Here is a 17,507-nt window from a genome sequence, read left to right on the forward strand (position 1 = left end):
GTATCAGAAAGGGAAAGAATAGTCCAGCCCAAATACTTGGTAAAAAAGAGGAATACAAAAACAAATATCCAGCAATTGCTTGTATATATCTCTGTGGTCTCAGAAAGAAGAAACAGGCCACTTTATTTCTTTTAAGGCCTGGCTCTTTCTCTCTGCCCTCTCCGACACCCTCCATTGTGTGGTTTCTAAGCAGCCCTACTGCGAGCAGCTGTAGACGCTAATTTGTGGTTCACTGAGGTGTCAATTGAGTCTTAAACCAAGGAAACAACAGCTGCAAAACAATACTTGGCTCTGGTGCAAATATTTTCAAAGGTAGACTAAAGTTTCCACTGTCATTTCAGATAAACAAAAACCTAAACCATAACCTTCCATTGAGTCACAGAGCAAAATCATCTGCAGCCAGCGTTTAATTCCCTGAGGAGTGACATTTCCCGTCTTGCTGCCGCTATTCAGAAAGGCTTGCACGACTTTACCTTGACAAAGGACTGCCTTCGCTAGACGAAAAACTCGCTTCTGAAGAGATCTTGTGAGTTGTCTTTGTCTTGAATGTACCGCTGCCAATATTCAAACCTGTGACAAGCACAAGCGTGGAGAGTGAGCGTGGCCATCGCAGTGAATGCAGAAGCGGCCTCACGATAACTTGTAAAACAAACATCAACAGAGGAAGAGCTGTTCACAGAAAGCGAGGGGCTTCTGAGGCAGGGAATGACACAGAAAGGAAGGGGGCGGCTTCCCGTGATAGTTACACAGAGTACGTAAAAAGTAAAATCATTCAAAGAGCACCATTTTAAATGGCCATGATGTGTGTGTGAGCACATGGGTCTCCACCGTGGCACTAAGCTCTGGATAATTCGAGTTGTTGTAACACGGGGGCAGCGCTGGCTCACCGAGCTAACAGGAACTGGGAACCAGTCTCAGAAGCAACTGACACCTCTGGATGACATTACCGCCCACCCGCCTTTAAGCCCCTCTGCCAAATCCTCTCTTTTTCCCTCTCACGGAGAAGAATGAACGTCCACTGAAAATCATCGAGGCTACTCCTTAACCAGCCTGAAAGGGCTGATGGGGAAGATGCACAGTCCACCCCCTTTCCCTGGAGCCTGGGGAACCAGACCACCCCACAGTGCTCCCAGCTTGCAGGGCGATCCCTGACCTCTGCCTCCTGGGCGTCCTCACCTTGGACATTTCTGCTACAAGTCTGATTCTTAACTGGCAGTCAAACTAGATCGCGGATAGAGGGGGCATAAGCATCGCCTCGAAAGGCACCTACTGCATTCCTAACCTGTAACCTGCGTGCCTGCTTATAACCTCTGAAGCAAAGTGGTTCTCTTAACAATGTGTCCATGTTCGGCCCCTAGAGGGTCTGCACCCGCTTAAGGGGACCAGGTCTTTTCAGACATGAAAACAAAGTGGCTTCCTTAGAGACAGGTGTGGAGACAAGAGATCTGGCACCTGACACAGGAGATGAGCCACGTGCCTCCTCATCCATGGTTATATCTGGGGTGGCTCTGCGTTCAGTGTGTGACAGCGTGTGACGTTGCACACCGGGCATGTGGCCCTCCCACCCACCGCCTGCTTCTCTTGGGAGCTCAGAGAAGTCCCTAGGGTCAGGGTGAGGGCGAGAATGGAAACATGATGCGTGACTGAATGCACAATAAACTCCAGAGCCAGCATCTAACTCCAATGCCAGCCAACACTACCAGGAGCACTTCGAGGATCCCAATGTCTTACAAAGCACATGGTATGATTTTGAGTGTGGACGATGGGAACCAAATCGAGGGGTGCTTGGCTGTACAACCTGTGTTCTGTGGATCACGTCATATGAACAAACTTGTATGTTAATCATTAGCATATTTTTTTATTTTTTGTGGTACGCGGGCCTCTCACTGTTGTGGCCTCTCCCGTTGCGGAGCACAGGCTCCAGACGCGCAGGCTCAGCGGCCTTGGCTCACGGGCCCAGCCGCTCCGCGGCATGTGGGATCTTCCCAGACTGGGGCACGAACCTGTGTCCCCTGCATCAGCAGGCGGACTCTCAACCACTGTGCCACCAGGGAAGCCCAATCATTAGCATATTAATAGTACTATAATTTTTGATGCTCATCCAAGGGACTACAACTTATGTCAAATTTATTCATTGTTTGAGCCTGTCCTATTAGCCATTCAAAATATACTTACCAAAATCACATCTGTAGAGTCACCTTCCAAACCATGTATGCCTGCTAATGGGTTGTAATGCTCCAAAAGAGGCATTACTCTCTTGGGTAATTTGTAAAATGAGGGGGTTGGATAAATACTTTCTGAGATCCCTCTGGATTCTGGTTCTGTGATTCAAATGTGAAGAAAGTGATGAAAAGCAAACAGTGAATAGGGCTGTATCTTTCTACAGTGATGCAGACCTCCATCGGGGCAGAAGCCTGTTTATACCTCAACAAACTACAATGTCTCATGTTTGTGGAGTTCAAATCACCACCACCAACAACATGGCCAGCCCTCCCCGGGGGCTTTTCTCTACCAGGCACTGTGTTGGGCATTTAACCTGCACTGGCTCACTGAATCCTCACAACAACCCAAATAACTGAATTTTGCAGTAACTAATTCTAACACTAATATTATCTAGGAAATAGCTTTCCAAAGACAGACAGCTAAGTCTGATGTACCATAAATATCTCCCTCAAAAAAATGTCTGTCTGATGAAGACATCTTTGAGACAATTGAGAAATATGAATACGGACTGGGAATTATGTGATATTAAGAAATCATTCTGATAGGTGAAATCATTCTGATAGGTGAAATTCATTCTAATAGGAGAAATTCGTTCTGATAGGTAAAATCCCAGCATGGTGATTTATATAAAAATTAGAGCGGGGACTTCCCTGGTGGCACAGTGGTTAAGAATCCTCCTGCCAACGCAGGGGACATGGGTTCGAGCCCTGGTCCGGGAAGATCCTACATGCCGCAGAGCAACTAAGCACGTGCGCCACAACTACTGAGCCTGCGAGCCAAAACTACTGAAGCCCACGCTCCTAGAGACCATGCTCTGCAACAAAGAGAAGCCACTGCGATGAGAAGCCCGCACACTGCAATGAAGAGTAGCCCCTGCTCGCCGCAACCAGAGAAAGTCCGCGTGCAGCAACAAAGACCCAACACAGCCAAAAATAAATTAATCAATAATAATTTAAAAAAAAATTAGAGGGATTTCCCTGACAGTCCAGTGGTTAGGACTCGGTGCTTTCACTGCTGTGGGCCTGGGTTTGATCCCTGTTTGGGGAACTAAGATCCCACAAGCTATGCAGGACAGCCCCCCCAAAAAAAGAAAAAAAAAAGCAAGTCGTTAAAGTATACTTCCTTCTGTTATTAATCCGTTTACTTTCACAAAGGGAGTTGAGGTGACTTACACCAAAAAAAAAAAAAAAAGAAAGGAAAAAAGTGTGATAAAGTAAAAACAACTGAAAAATAATAAAAATACGATAATAACGTATAAGAAAACTAAGAAGATTACAATTGAAACAAAAATCCTAAATTGAAGGAACTACATTTAAGCTTAAAATTGAGCTCTTACTGGGATTTACAGTCTTTTCATTTGAAGAACCCCAAATCCCCCATCATTCAGGCAAGGGAGGTAGCCCAGATGACACTCCCCACTACTGATTAACAAACTGGGAAAAGGTGGGAAGGGAAAGAATTTGGGGTGTCTGTGGTGCTTAGCGACAAGGTACCATTGTGACACATCAGGCAGAACCCAAGGGCCTGTAAGGCCATCGCCAGCACACACTCTGGAGGGAAGCTTCTTCCAAACTCCTGTTCATTAAGGACTCGAAAAGTACTGGCTCCTTCTGAGATGGTGACAACTTGTTACAAAGCAAACTCCAGAAACCTCCGACAGGAGCGCATCATAACACTTCCCTGTACACAGCCCTGGCCGTAGCCCTGGGTCTCCCAGATGCTGGCTTATCCGCTCTGCTTACCTGACAGTGATGCAGAGGCCTCGGCCTTCTGGAATCCATCTTCAGCTTGGTGTGCACTGTCCTGAAGGGTAGACTGTTTCAGCATCTGGTAGGCTTTCGTTTCTATATACGAGAAAAAGTCCCAGGTAACAAGATACCCACAGGCAAAAGAATGAAGTTGGGCCCTTACCTTACATCATACACAAAAATCAACTCAGAAAGGATTAAAGACTTAAATATAAGACCTAAAACTATTAAGTTCCTAGCAGAAAACGCAGGAGAAAAGCTTTAGGATATCAGATTTGGCAGTGATTTCTTGGATACAACACCAAAAGCACACTTAACAAAATAAAGACAAACAGGACTACAGCAAACTTAAAAACTTTTATGTGTCAAAGGAAACAATCGACAGAGCACTTAGCCCTGCTCTAAGTTAAAGTGGGGAAGACTGTTGGGAAGAATACTAAATAAGGGTCCCGTGAAGGACCTGAGTGACACAAGCTTCCCCATTGCCTCAGGTCTCAAGGACTCCTGGGTGAAGCGGAGGATGCAGAGTTAGAGTTTTAGCAGAGACACAGCAAAACAGCATCCATGGCCACACTCTCAACATGGCCACTAACTAAAGGATTCCCCTGTCAGCTCCAGGGGCTGGCCATCGGCTGCATTCCTGTGCTTGCTGGTTCAGTTTAAGAACTGAACTACAAGGCCCGTTATTACTGGTTAAAACTACCATCATGCTGAAGGAGAAAAATATAACTTACCTTGCCCTACTGAGAATCAGTCAAGATAAAAAATAAGTATTTAAAATGAGCATCATATTTTTGAGTAGTAAATGCTATGTAATTAAAATATGCACAGATCAGGGACTCTTAACTCTGAAAATAATAAATCCTAAAGCAACATTTTTTAACATTGCTGGATTGTGAAATCAGTGTCCACTGGAACTAGCATTGATAGTTTGAAAACTTTAATAAAGAAAACACCAGATGCAGTACACGCACAAAGGGAAAGTATTGTTTTGTGTAACATCTGTGTGTGTGTGGGGAAGTGGCCTGGGATAGAAAGTGTTTCTTGCTGTAGGTTAATCCCAGTGTCCCAGGGTGGTTCGATAGGAGTGCATCATAACACTCTCCGATTAATCCTAACAACCTTATCACCTCAGATTCATTGTCAGGTAATCTGTTGAGGGGGTAAGGTATTAATAAAATCAAAGGTGGAGTGTCTGAATTCTAAAAAAGTAAAGAATCACTGTAAAACAGATGAAAATGCGGTTTTGTTTTTATTTTAGAAAGATCAGCCAAAAAGACTTTCAGCTTTTAGGATACAAGTCCAGATTTTAATGACCATGTGCTATTTCTGCATTCAGTGAAACTTATTTGGTCAAGGAAAAGATAGCAAAAGATAGAAAGAAATTTTTTAAAAGAGAAATGAAGGAAGGAAGCAGGGAAAGAGGGGAGAGAAAGAGAGAAAGGAGAGCTGCTTCTTGATGAACAAAGGCTCCTGGTGGCTGGAAGCTGGAGCTGGGCTCTGCTGTCTACCATCTGAAGGGAAATCATTTGACTCCAGTAAGCCAGCTCTCAGGCTTCTCAGAAACCAAGAAAACATGTGCTATTTATTTTCAGGAGAGGATTTTTGTGCAAAATATCAGGTTAGTAGCTGTGAGGTGATTTCAGATTGGGGGTGGGGGATTAAGTATTCTGTCCAAATACAAGAAGGAATGTATCTCATCTCTGGTGTGAGCCTGGAAGGGAGGACCGGGCAGTGAGTCACCCCAGCCCAGGGGCCATCCTAGCGCTCGGAAATCAGCTCCACATGTGTCCCACACTGGGGCCTGCCTGTCCTTCTCGAAGGACTCGGACTCTCTCACTGGGCTGCCCGTCCAGGCTGCCTCAGTCTGCTTTCAACGGTACAACAGTTTGGAGGGAGAAAGCTCATCTCTCCCGCCCATGCAGCCAGAGCCCACCCACTTCCCACGCCCGGCTCCTCACGGGCACTTGATCCTTAAACCTCCTGTGGTCCTTCTCCAAGCAGAGTCACTGGCGGCCGTCCGGACAGTTTTTATGTGGGATGTGGCGGCCCTGACCCGAGTAATCAAGGGTTGGCACGATCCAGCTGAGGACCGCCGGGCACATTGCCTTCCCCCACCTCCAATGCATGCTTCCTCTAATGGCTTCAGCGCAGAGTGAGGTTTAAAAGGTGAAAGGATTACGTGCACTCCCTTGGAGGAACAAACACTAACTGAGGCAGGACCAGCGACCCCAAAGCAGCCGGAGGGGTTGGAGCAGACGCTCAGGACTGGAGTCATTCTCCCACGGCACTGGATACCCTTATTCACTGTTACTTTAGTCAGAAGAGCTGCACAAAACAGCAGACGAAGAACTGAGAGATGACCCAGAAAGGAAAAACAAAATCAAGGTTTGGTTAAAAAAATGATCAGGAGAGGTTACAGGCTACACAGCCTGTGTAGAAACAAGGGAAGAGGGGTTCAAGTACACAGATTCTGCAGCAGAGAGGACAGGGCAGGACTGTCAGTGCAGACACTCTCTGGGGCCCGACAGGACCACACACGTGACTCTGGCCAGATGGGAGCGGTAGGAGGGGTGGGAGAGCTCATGCCCTGTCCGGAGGGGACAGCTGTTCTGTGGCCACGGCCGACTGCTGCCAGCCGGGAAAGTGGGCCTAGTCTTGCCAGATTTCTGGCTTAAAAAAAAATTAAAACACTGCACAGGCCACACAGAACATACTTGCAACCTTGAAACTAGAGAGCGGTAAGCAATTTTTTCTGTGTTCACTGAATGTGGCACAAGAACACTCAAGAGAAAAACTTCAGCCAAGGGATACAAGCTAGATGTTAAGGATTGCTTTCTCCGCTAAAAGAGCTGACATAGCCCGGGACACAGGATCAAGGAGGCTGCTACAGCTGTCTGGAGATTGCTAGGGTGCTGTCTGTATCAAACGGACCAGATTCCAGAATTTTTGGAAGCAAGAGTATACTTTTTGCTCAAACAATTCAGACATTCTCCTGGAACAGCCTAGAAGACTTGGCCAGGACACCAACGGCATAAAGCAAAGCCACAGAGTTGAAGTCTGTGGCACTTCAGGCCCAGGCTTTTCTGGAAGGAAGAAGGGCAGTGAGGAATCAAGTGGCTGAAAGCCGCATGGCGTAGCCCTGCAAATTCAGTTGTTAAATGAATGAGTGAATAGACAGGGGAGCGAAAGAAACAAAGCTGGAGGTTCCAGCTGGCCTGCTGTAAACAAGGTCGGGACGAGGGTAATATCTCAATATTTCCAAGGTGAAAAGACCTGAGTCTTAACTGCAGGGACACCATAAGTCTGCAAATTTGAGGACTGGGTGGCCCCTTAAGGCTTCACTTTGTAGCCTGTGACTCAGAACTCCAGAGAAATACTTCCTCCCATTAGTAATGTCAAACCCTGAGAAAAAAACTGAGTAGTGCAAACAATTAGATAAAACAAGCATTTCTAAGAATACAATGATTTTCAACTAGATGCTCTGGCGCACACAGAAGTAGTGTACACGCAGGCGCAAGTTTCCAGCTCTGGGCTGCTCAGTCAGGCTTCCATTACACATTCAAAGCTGCGTCAAGACTGAGTTTCAAAAGTAGAAACTACTGCGGCTGAAAATACAAAATAAGGCAAGGGGTCCAGGGGTGAAAATCTACCCTTAGGTATCAATTCCAGACTGACGACACAACAAGAGAAATATATTTTTCCTTACTCTGTTACACAAGCTGGCTGAACCCCATCACCTATCTTCCTGCCAAGTGGTGATGGATCACCGAGACTTTTTTTTTCTTTTTGATACGCATTTTGTCTAGAAAATGGGAACAGAGAAAGAAAATGAAAATGTGCTGAATAAAGGGAGGCAGGAGAGCGATGATGCTGAGGAGAGAAAGAAAAAGCCTCAACTTCTTATCTTTCATTCTCTTTTATATGCAAATGTACACCTGCTAAAATACTTCTAAATCTACCAAATAAAAAGAAAAAGAAAATATCTGGCGAACAAGTGCTTTTAACAACCCATTACAAGAGCCAGATAAACACGTGTTTCCCCAGCCTCTGAGGGGTGTCTCTGTCTCCAAGGCAGAGGCTCGGCCTGGCTGGCCTGGCTTTCGCAGAAATCCCTGGTGAAGAAAAGAAGAGAGGGAATAACAAAAGGAGATGCAAACAATGCCATACTACAGCTAGAAAAGCAACCCTGAACCGACAAAGAACTGGGCATCCCTGAGTCAGGAAGGATAACTGATTCCTGTAGGAAGCATGCAGAAATTCTAAACTTAAATTCGAAAAATAGTTTCTGCCCACGAGTTTCCCAGGGCTAACGCTTTTCATGTATTTCTGCACCCATGCCAATTTTTCATTCACACTGCACTAGATGTGTTGCTGATGGAGCAAACCCAGTTGTCTTTGCAAAATAAAACAAAAATTGTGGGATGTAACTCTAAAATTAATTCTAAAGGTAAATACTATTACTTAAAACCCAGAAATCACTTGTCTAGCAATCTACTCAAATTAAAACAAGAAACTATTAGGCTAAGGGTGCTTTCACAATTCTGAAAATACAGAAAACTCATCTATGTTTAGGAATTAAAAAAAAAAAAAACCACACGGGACTTCCCTGGTGGCGCAGTGGTTAAGAATCCACCTGCCAATATAGGGGACACGGGTTCGATCCCTGGTCTGGGAAGATCCCACACGCTGCAGAGCAACTAAGCCCGTGCGCCACAGCTACTGAGCCCGTGAGCCACAACTACTGAGCCTGTGTGCCACAACTACTGAAGCCCACGCGCCTAGAGCCCGTGCTCCACAACACGAGAAGCCACCGCAATGAGAAGCCTGCGCACTGCAACTAGAGAAAGCCTGCGCGCAGCAACGAAGACCCAACGCAGCCAAAAATAAATAAATTTAAAAAAAAAAGAGCCACACGTCTAGGTGAACGTGAGAGGCACACAGGCTGGCTCTATAACCGGAATTACTTTCATATCTAGACTTTCCGCGGTAACCACGACTCTACCAGCAATCCTGGGCCTGGGAGCCTCTTGTCCAGGTTTCCTCCGTCCTCACACAGGGAGGGCAGATGCACGGAGAAGGGAAATGCTCCCCGTTCAGATGAGCTGCCTGGAGATGCTTCAGGAAATAGATGTTTCCATCACATTCTGAATTTCTATGGGGCGATTCAACAATTACACCTGAAAGTAAGTGCCAGGCTTGTAACTGACCTTTAATGAACGTTCAAAAACTGAACTGAAACAGTTTTGCTGATACTACTTCACATGAAAATTCATAACCATGTAACACTGCTCAGCCATGGGAGGTGAAATTTCAACTCTCAAGGTCATGGAATCTTTAACTTTTGAGTAATTTTGATCAGGAAGCTGTATCTTAATGGCATAATTAAATAGTCTTTAAAAGCAACTTTCTAGCAATTTGTACTCAATGATTTATAAAATGAGAAGATTCGGAAATAAAGACAGTAATATTCTCATCATCATCATCATCATCATCATTTATAGTAGGGCCAGGAACAATCACTGTACATGATGAACCAGAAGCCGGCAGTGTGAAATATGAAGAAATCCCTCCCCACCCCCTGTACCGGGTTGACTAGTGTTTCCCCCAAATTCACGACCATCCAGAACCTCAGCATGTGACCCTATCTGTAAACAGGATCTTTGCAGATGTAATTAGCTAAGGATCTCAAGATGAACTCATCCTGGATTTACACTGGGCTCTAAATCCAATGACTGCTGTCCTGCTGGGAAGAGGACACAGAGACACAGGCGGCGGCGATGTGAGGACGAAGGCAGAGACTGGAGTCATGCTGCCACAAACCAGGAGCCACCAGAGGCTGCCACAGGCCAGGAAGGATGCTCCTGGGAGCCTTCAGAGGGCCCTGCTGCCACTTTGATTTTGGACTTCTAGCACCCACAACTGTGAGAGAAAACATTTCTGTGGTTCTAAGCTCGTGGCACTTTGCCACAGCAGCCCTAGGGAAATCATACCCTCCCTGACCCAACTGTACTGAAATATCTAAAGTCCAACCTCTCCCCTCTCTCCACTCAAGTCTCTTGCATAAAATAAGGGTGTTTCACACTATTACCTACAAGGGCTCTTTCGGCTTTGAGATCCCCTGCTCCATGGTTCTCAAACCCGGGGAGTCACCTCGTGTGTTACACAAGACTGATGCCTGGGGCTCAGGCCTGGAGGTTCTGGGGCACCCAGTCCAGGGTGTGGCTGGGGTGTGGGTCTGTTTTAAAGCTCCACACGGGATTCTGCTGTGTAACCACTGAAGAGAATTTCTCAGGCACTTCTGAGTTCATTTCCTTGAAAGCACCCAATCAAGAGCTCTTCAGAAAGGCGCCTTCCATTCTTCTATGACCACGTTAAACAGGCCCCACCAGCCTGCAACGTCCTGAGTGAGGAGTTGTCTGCTGTCATGAGCAGCTGGACCCCTGCCACAGAGACGGGGCCAGGGCCAACCCAGCGGCACACAGTGCTCCCCTGGGCTCCCTTCCCCAGGCACAGCAGGTAAGGCATCCTGACCTGACTGTGCATTTCCGGGACAGAAATGGTGAGGCGCAGTCTCAGGAAAGCCTGAGGAGTAGAAGTGCTTTGCCACTGGACTCCGCAGTCCTCAGTTGTCACTGCAGTTTTCTCTCCCAGGATAAATCTAGCCACCGGTGACAATGCGGCCATCGTGTATTTCCAGCCTTTTCCCAATCTGATGCAAAACTCAAGCCATGATGTTTGGGGAAGCCCTGCCCACAGCCCCAGGAGCACCCTGCAAATCTAGGCTGACCTCCCACAGAGCTTCTAAATGGACGTACCTCAGTCTGACCTGGAATATTCCAGCTTGCCAAAGAATATCAGTGAGAAATGGCATAGTCAGGCAACCACTTTCAACACAGCTTGACCAAGAGAATTGGTGTCAAAAGAATGAGAGGCTGAATGGACATTCTTAGAGGCTTAATCCTCTTGAGATAAAAGCTGAGAGCCCTTTTCACATGGAGCTTAAGGAGATGAGTTTTGCCAGGATGGGCACGTGGGTGGGAAAGTACCGGTGGAGTGACTGATGGAAAGAGACGGTGTTCTGGCCTAAATCAACAAGCGCTTAAGGAAACTCCTTAGTACTTTCATTTTTATTCATTCGTTTGATGAAATGAGTGCCCATTGTGTGCCAGATACTGTGTCGGGGCTGGGTTTTTATGACATTTAGCATAAGCTGCATCATTTACTAAAATTAAAACTCACCAAATCCTCCTCAAAGGTAAATTTAGTATAAATACCAATAAAATTACCAATGTGGGAAATTTTACTTTGGGGGTATGAGTAGTTCAGAGGGAGACTTTCTCTCATAATCTAGACAAGCATGGCTTCAATTCTGGCCTAAGTGCTCCAGGGAAACACTGACCTGACTGTCCTGTACCCGCTTCGTGGTCTCAGGCTCGCCTAGGGGTACAGATTCACTCCGCTTTACAAGGGCCACCCCAGGACAGTCCACACTCAGAAATCCTCAAGAGCTGCCCACCTCTCCAGGCTTTGCTCATCATCACTCTCAAAGTTGTCCTTGCAGGGCTCATCTTTCGTTAAGATACAAACCAATGTTTAACTGGTCCAGACGCCGTGATGCAGGCGCCTCTCATAAAACAAAAGAGGCTGCGTGGTGGGATGGAAGGACTTCAGGGCTTAATTCCTGAAATTTGAGTGTGCTTAAAGATCTGACACATTGGCTATATGGCCCTGAACAGGGCTCTCAATCTTTCCAAGTATGCCGGACCATCTGTAGAACGATTTGCTTACCTGCAGGGCTCCTGTGAAGGTTAGAGACGATGGAGGCTTAGGAGGGCAGGGACCTAGTCTTTGGCTGTCCCTGGTATTCCCTGGATTCAGCCCAAGTAAAGGTGTAACATATATGCAAATTATATATTATTCTTAAATAAAGAAAACCACACACTCATAGATAATCACATTAATCTGTGATTTTGACCTGGATTCTTTAGTGTGAACAACCAGACTAAAGGAAGGGGTAGCCTGTGTCAACAAGCAGATCACAGGCTGTGGTTGTGTGCGTGGGTGTGTGTGCAGGAGGGTGTGTACGTAAGTCTCCGCACAGATGACAGGAACTAGTGTGAAACTCACATTCCCCATGACAGTGACTAACAAGGCCGATGCCTTCAGAGCAACAGCAAACTCTTTAAGTGGTGGGGATACGCAATAAGAAGGGAAATGAATGAGAACGTCGGCTCATTTGATCCCTTCACTACGGAATGAGAATCACAGGCTTAGCATTAGAAGCAATGTCATTGCTCCCAGAAGCAAGAACCCTTCCACGGAGCCCCTCTAGAGAGCAGGTTCCTGCCACGGTTCAAGCCCTGGCACAGAACCTCATGCCTGGAAGACACCTGACTAAAAAGGCTAGAGAGTTCTGCCATTACTGGGTGTGGATTCCTTCGCTGCAACACTAACAGGGCCCCCGAGCTACACTCTATGACTATATTCGGTGAATCTGGCAGCCCCACAAATATTTAAGAATAGCTTTTGTGCCCTTCTCAGGTTAAACTTTCCCAGGACCCTCATCATTCTGAAAACGGTGTAACTTCAGAACTTCTGCCCAATTTCCTGTGCCGGACACTGATTTCCCCGTGACCTCGCTCTACCATATCCCTTGGGAGATGGCTATAAGGCAGAAGCACACAGAAGCACCCACCCTGAGGATGAGCACTTCCGAATGGTCCAAAGTTACTACTGTAACCTGCTGGTTGTTGATGCAGGAAGCAGCTTTAACAAGTCACTTTCAATCCTGACATCACCTGGGTTTAGTTACACTAAAGTAGCCCAGGTCAGGGGCTCAGATGGGTGAAAAAACAGAGCAGGAAGTAAAGAGCTGACAACAACGGCTGATGCCAAAGCCCAGGATCCATCACCACATCTCCTCAACTCCCAGTAGGCAGCCTCGCAAATGTTCCTTCTCTTTGGAATATTCCAGAAGGACTGTGGCCCACATAGACAGGAGAGCCTCAACAGAACTATTACAAAGGAGGAGGTGGCCTCCATTATCTTAAATCAAACGATACACCTGCCTTACTTCACCAAAGGCCAAATCTCCAAATAATCATGGCAAAAGACACAAACATTTAGTAAAGAGATTTAGGTCAAGAACCTGGAGATCAAAGGAGCTGCAACGACAGACGCAACCGAGGAATACGCAGAGACCATGGAATATGCAAAGCAGAGGTGCACAAGGCCTCCGGCAGGAACTTGGCAGGACGTGCCGAAAAGGAGGGCTGTGGTGGCAGGGCGCAGAACGGCAAGGCTCCCACTAAGAAAACGCTTCGGAAAGCTTTTTTCATATCCCCCAGGTTATTTTATATGCCTACTGCTTTGGCCTATAACAGGCACAAAGCATTTTTTAAACTGCGAACTACTGATGGATCAATGACAATTTCTTTAAAAAAACCTTCATGGCAAATAGTCCGTATTACTTCTAGGTACATCACACCTCTTCCCACGTGAAGAGAAGAAAGACTTGAAACCATGGTACTTGACTATCCCCTCTCTTAAGAAGAAATTCTGAGATATACAGAGAACAGACTGGAGATTACTGGTGGGGGGGTAGGGGGTGAGTGATACAGGTGACGGGGGTCAAAGGGTACAAACTTCCGGTTATAAAATCAGTAAGTCCTGGGGATGGAATGTACAGCACTGTGACTACAGTTAACACTGTGGTACCGCATATCTGAATGTTGCTGAGAGTGTAAACCTTAAAAGTTCTCATTACAAGAAAAACAATTGTAACTACATATGGTGATGGAGATTAACGAGGCTGACTGCGCTGATCATCTTGTAACGTCTACAAACCGTGAACCATTACCTCGTGCACCTGACACGGATGTAACGTTACATGTCAACAGTACCTCAGTTAAAAAGTCCCATGGGAAGACTACATCTGTATTAATTTGGGGACAGTCACTGACTGATACTGAACAGATGAGGAAGAATAGGCAATGAGGTCACTTCCTGGTTCCTCCCCAACAAGCCCTTAGGATTCTAACTGAAACAAATTCAGAGGTCATTAGAGATCCTGCACTCAAAGGTAGATGCAAAAGGAAAGCATTCAAATGACTTCTTGGATATCTGCAGTTTGGGATCATCTACACTTCTATTAACTCTGCTAATAAAAAAATAAACAGGGAATTCTATCAGAGTTTTCTCAAAATGAAGTATAAAAATGCAATAAACGTATTACCAGGGAAAATGTTTAAAAGAAAAGAAAACCTCTGTATTTTGGAGTGAAATATTATCTGATGCAGAATATATACAGTAATTGCTCTACTATATAAACTCCTTTTTCAAAATCAGAGTTCATTCTAGATACATGGGTTTAAAATTAATCATCAGGCCATGAATCATATTGCCATAAAGGAAACCATTCTCTTCTGCTTATAAACAACAAAACTAACACATATGCAGATGCATGCCTCAGTCCCTCGGTGCAATGGTGTATTTACTTGCATAAATATTTAAAGTCAGACCTTTGAATTTATAATGAAGTAGCACACCACTTTACAAAATAAGGTACTAGTAAATTTAGATGTACGACAAATAAGAACTCTGTTCAGAATACTAATTGCTGCTATTGATATTCTAAAACTAAAATAAGTAATGACATTTAGATTTCACCTAAACAAACCTAACATATGTGCAGAAATCTTAACAGATCTTAATGAAACTTTACTGCTAAAATTTTTAAATGATCAGATGGGCTTTGTAACTGAGGCACAAGCAAGCTTCTTGTCCAGCACTGTTTTTTTTCCTGCTCTTATTACAGTATAATGATACATTCAATTATTACAGGAAAGAAAAGAGGGACATCAGAAACATCTGTAGTTGGCCATATAATGACTGGTGTTCCCCATGGGGGCTGACCTTTTCACACAGACGCAGGTGCTGAAAGGCTCATGGTGGGGTGGGACACTCACACGTGTAAACATGTAACAATTCTGAAGGACTCAGCAGACAGGGTTATTTTCTACCTTCCTTTATGTTAACCTAAGCTCACACCTCATGCTCTCAGGATTGATCCCTTGCTACAGCACGTGGTAGTGGAATGCACTTGCTCTTCACAGAGTCCACAACCACCAACCTGAAATGTTCTGGTTACATAAGGAAGTTGAATCTGAGGCCCTCAGGCAGCCACAACCTTACCTGTGACTGGCATCCTCGCTGCCACGCTTTCTTCTGCGCTCTCGTCTCCGCAGCCATTGGAAACTTCTAAAAATCAAACATATGATAATAAAAATGTATTTCAAGGTTATATGGATGGAATAGGCCTTTGTTTGCTTTTTTAATTGCCATTCCTTTTATTTGCATTGCCTCCCCATCTTCTTTTCTTGGTTAGTTTATCTCATCTGAAATACACTGTTACTAAAAGAAAACCTATTCGAAAGCTAAGGTATCTCTATGCTGCTTTCATGCAAAATAATTTAACCTTACATCTATCAGACTTGTGTGGGGCTTAACATAAGTGGGCCTCAGGTCCTGTGCACATTATCAACTTCTGACAATATCCTGAGCAACTCACAGCTGTCTTGGAAATACCATTATAGTGGTTTACTGGCACATCTTAACAGTAACACTAAAATAATCACAATTTCTAGATACTAAAAATTGCTTATTAAATTTTGGGGTCATAAATTCATTGATTCTTAATCATCTGTTTAGACTTTTATAAGGTTCTATTATAATTAAAAAGAATGTTTAATAATTTTGAGTAAATTCTATTAGGTGATATCAAAAACTTCAGTTCTTTACGGTATCATTTTAATGGAATCATCTTCATCTTTGTGGGATGATCAAAAAGTATATATTGTCAATTGTTAATTTTGTTAAGATTTCATAACTTACAAAAACATATTTTATTGGAAATTCGGCAGAACTGCAGACCTACGATTAGGTTTCCCAGTCTTGAAACACCTATTTCTGGAAGGTGGTATAAAACAAGTAACATGTCATGTATACTGAATCACAGGTATTCCTTAGAAGCTTTATTTTATGGGCACACCTTGAGAAAGAGGGTGTCACATTGATTCTGAACGCAGTTTTGCTGTGGACAGACCCTTAACAATAGCTACCTCGTTCCCTTGTAGGAACACTGCTGAGCCACAGAGCAGGCTTTCCGTTCTTCATTCCACTGTTGTCATTCAGAGTGGATGGCAAGCTGCAAGATGATTCACTGCTGTGAACAGCCGACCTATCCTTATGCTCTCCTGTGAGGCCTTTTTTCAATAATGCTGTTGCCTACGGTGCATAAAAGAAAGCACAAAGAAACGAAAACAAGCCGTGGTGAGTCACATTCCCCTTGGTCTCAAAGACCCAGCCTTCAAATGTTATTTTAGGTTAAGCTTTACTTAGGATTTAATTTGTCTCCTGACATTTAACTGAAATTAAAATGTCTTCAAGATAAAATAACACCTGATTATTTTCCAGCGTAATTTAATTCTTTACAACAACTTACACTCACAAGAAGACATTTTTTGAGGACTGAATCTTATGTAATGCAATGTTTTTCTACTTGGGAAGTATGTATATGAGACGTGACCACCTCTGTTAACCTGGGTGGTTTACCCAAGATCTACTCTTTCACTGCATGAATCCTGTTTTTCAGGCACGTGAGGACAGAGTTGGTTTGGACTGAGAAGGAGATCTGGAAAAATGTGACCTTATGGTATCCCCATTCTTCAAGAAATGACCCCTGAACTTCCCCTCAATGGGAAGATTGTGGAAAAACTTGGGGGCGGAGGAGGATACACTAAAGCAAAAAGAGAGCTGACCTTATTGGAAATCATAACCTTCAATGAAGGATAAAGACACTCTGTACTTTGCCACTAAGCCTGCGGGGAGCTCGGGGAAACTCAGCTGCCACACGGCCTATCTACTTTCACAGGGCACTGAACTGTCGACATTGCCAGAAGTGTCCTGGGCAGGGAGGTGGGCAGGGATTTTACCACAGCCAACGTGAGAGGCAGAGAAAAAGTGGCACTTAATAGGATAGGTTAATACTCGTGCCAGTGCATTTCCAGGTCAGCACTCCTCCCCCAAGAAATAAAAATACACTGGTGACCAGAGCTGAACAACCATTGGTGCCGCTGTCCCGCTGCCAGAGCACAAGCCTCTCTCTCCCCCTACTGGGAAGTGGAAGCCTGCCCCGGCGGTGGGAGAGGAACACTAGGTGGTGGCACCGACCTCTCCCTGGTACCTGATGACAGTAGTAAACACGGGGCAGGGTCCGACCCACTGTGTGGGGAATGGACCTGAGACCCTCAAGTGAAAGGGAAGGGGGAGCTGGGCAGAGGCTCCCTGGTCATCTTCTGTGCAAGAGTGATACGGTAACAATGCAAACATCTAGTGAACAAAGGGGAATATCATACTCTTTCCTTGTCATCAACATGAAAGGATGTGAAGAATCGCCGAGGCCAAACCTTGAAGATTGAGCCTTATGAGTTTGGCCGAGGCCACTGTCATCAGCCTTGACATCCCTGCAAGGCT

General features: G+C 45.1%; 1 protein-coding gene across 3 annotated transcripts in view; it reads right to left on the minus strand.

Moving 5' to 3' along the window:
* KIZ (kizuna centrosomal protein) overlaps window positions 1–17,507 on the minus strand; it is a 113,811-nt gene that overhangs the window by 12,311 nt on the left and 83,993 nt on the right. For 2 of the 3 annotated variants that reach the window (XM_033429408.2, XM_033429407.2), the window contains 4 exons: window positions 16,094–16,259; window positions 15,168–15,233; window positions 3,966–4,067; window positions 474–570 (listed from right to left, as the gene is read on the minus strand). In XM_033429408.2, coding sequence (XP_033285299.1) covers window positions 474–570; window positions 3,966–4,067; window positions 15,168–15,233; window positions 16,094–16,259 — 431 coding nt within the window. Of the gene's footprint in view, window positions 1–472; window positions 571–3,965; window positions 4,068–7,680; window positions 8,087–8,976; window positions 9,152–15,167; window positions 15,234–16,093; window positions 16,260–17,507 lie in introns of those variants that run through there. The other variant, XR_004483595.2, reaches the window with a different exon arrangement.

The sequence above is a fragment of the Orcinus orca genome, chromosome 16, assembly GCF_937001465.1.
Source record: "Orcinus orca chromosome 16, mOrcOrc1.1, whole genome shotgun sequence".
NCBI lineage: Eukaryota > Metazoa > Chordata > Mammalia > Artiodactyla > Delphinidae > Orcinus > Orcinus orca.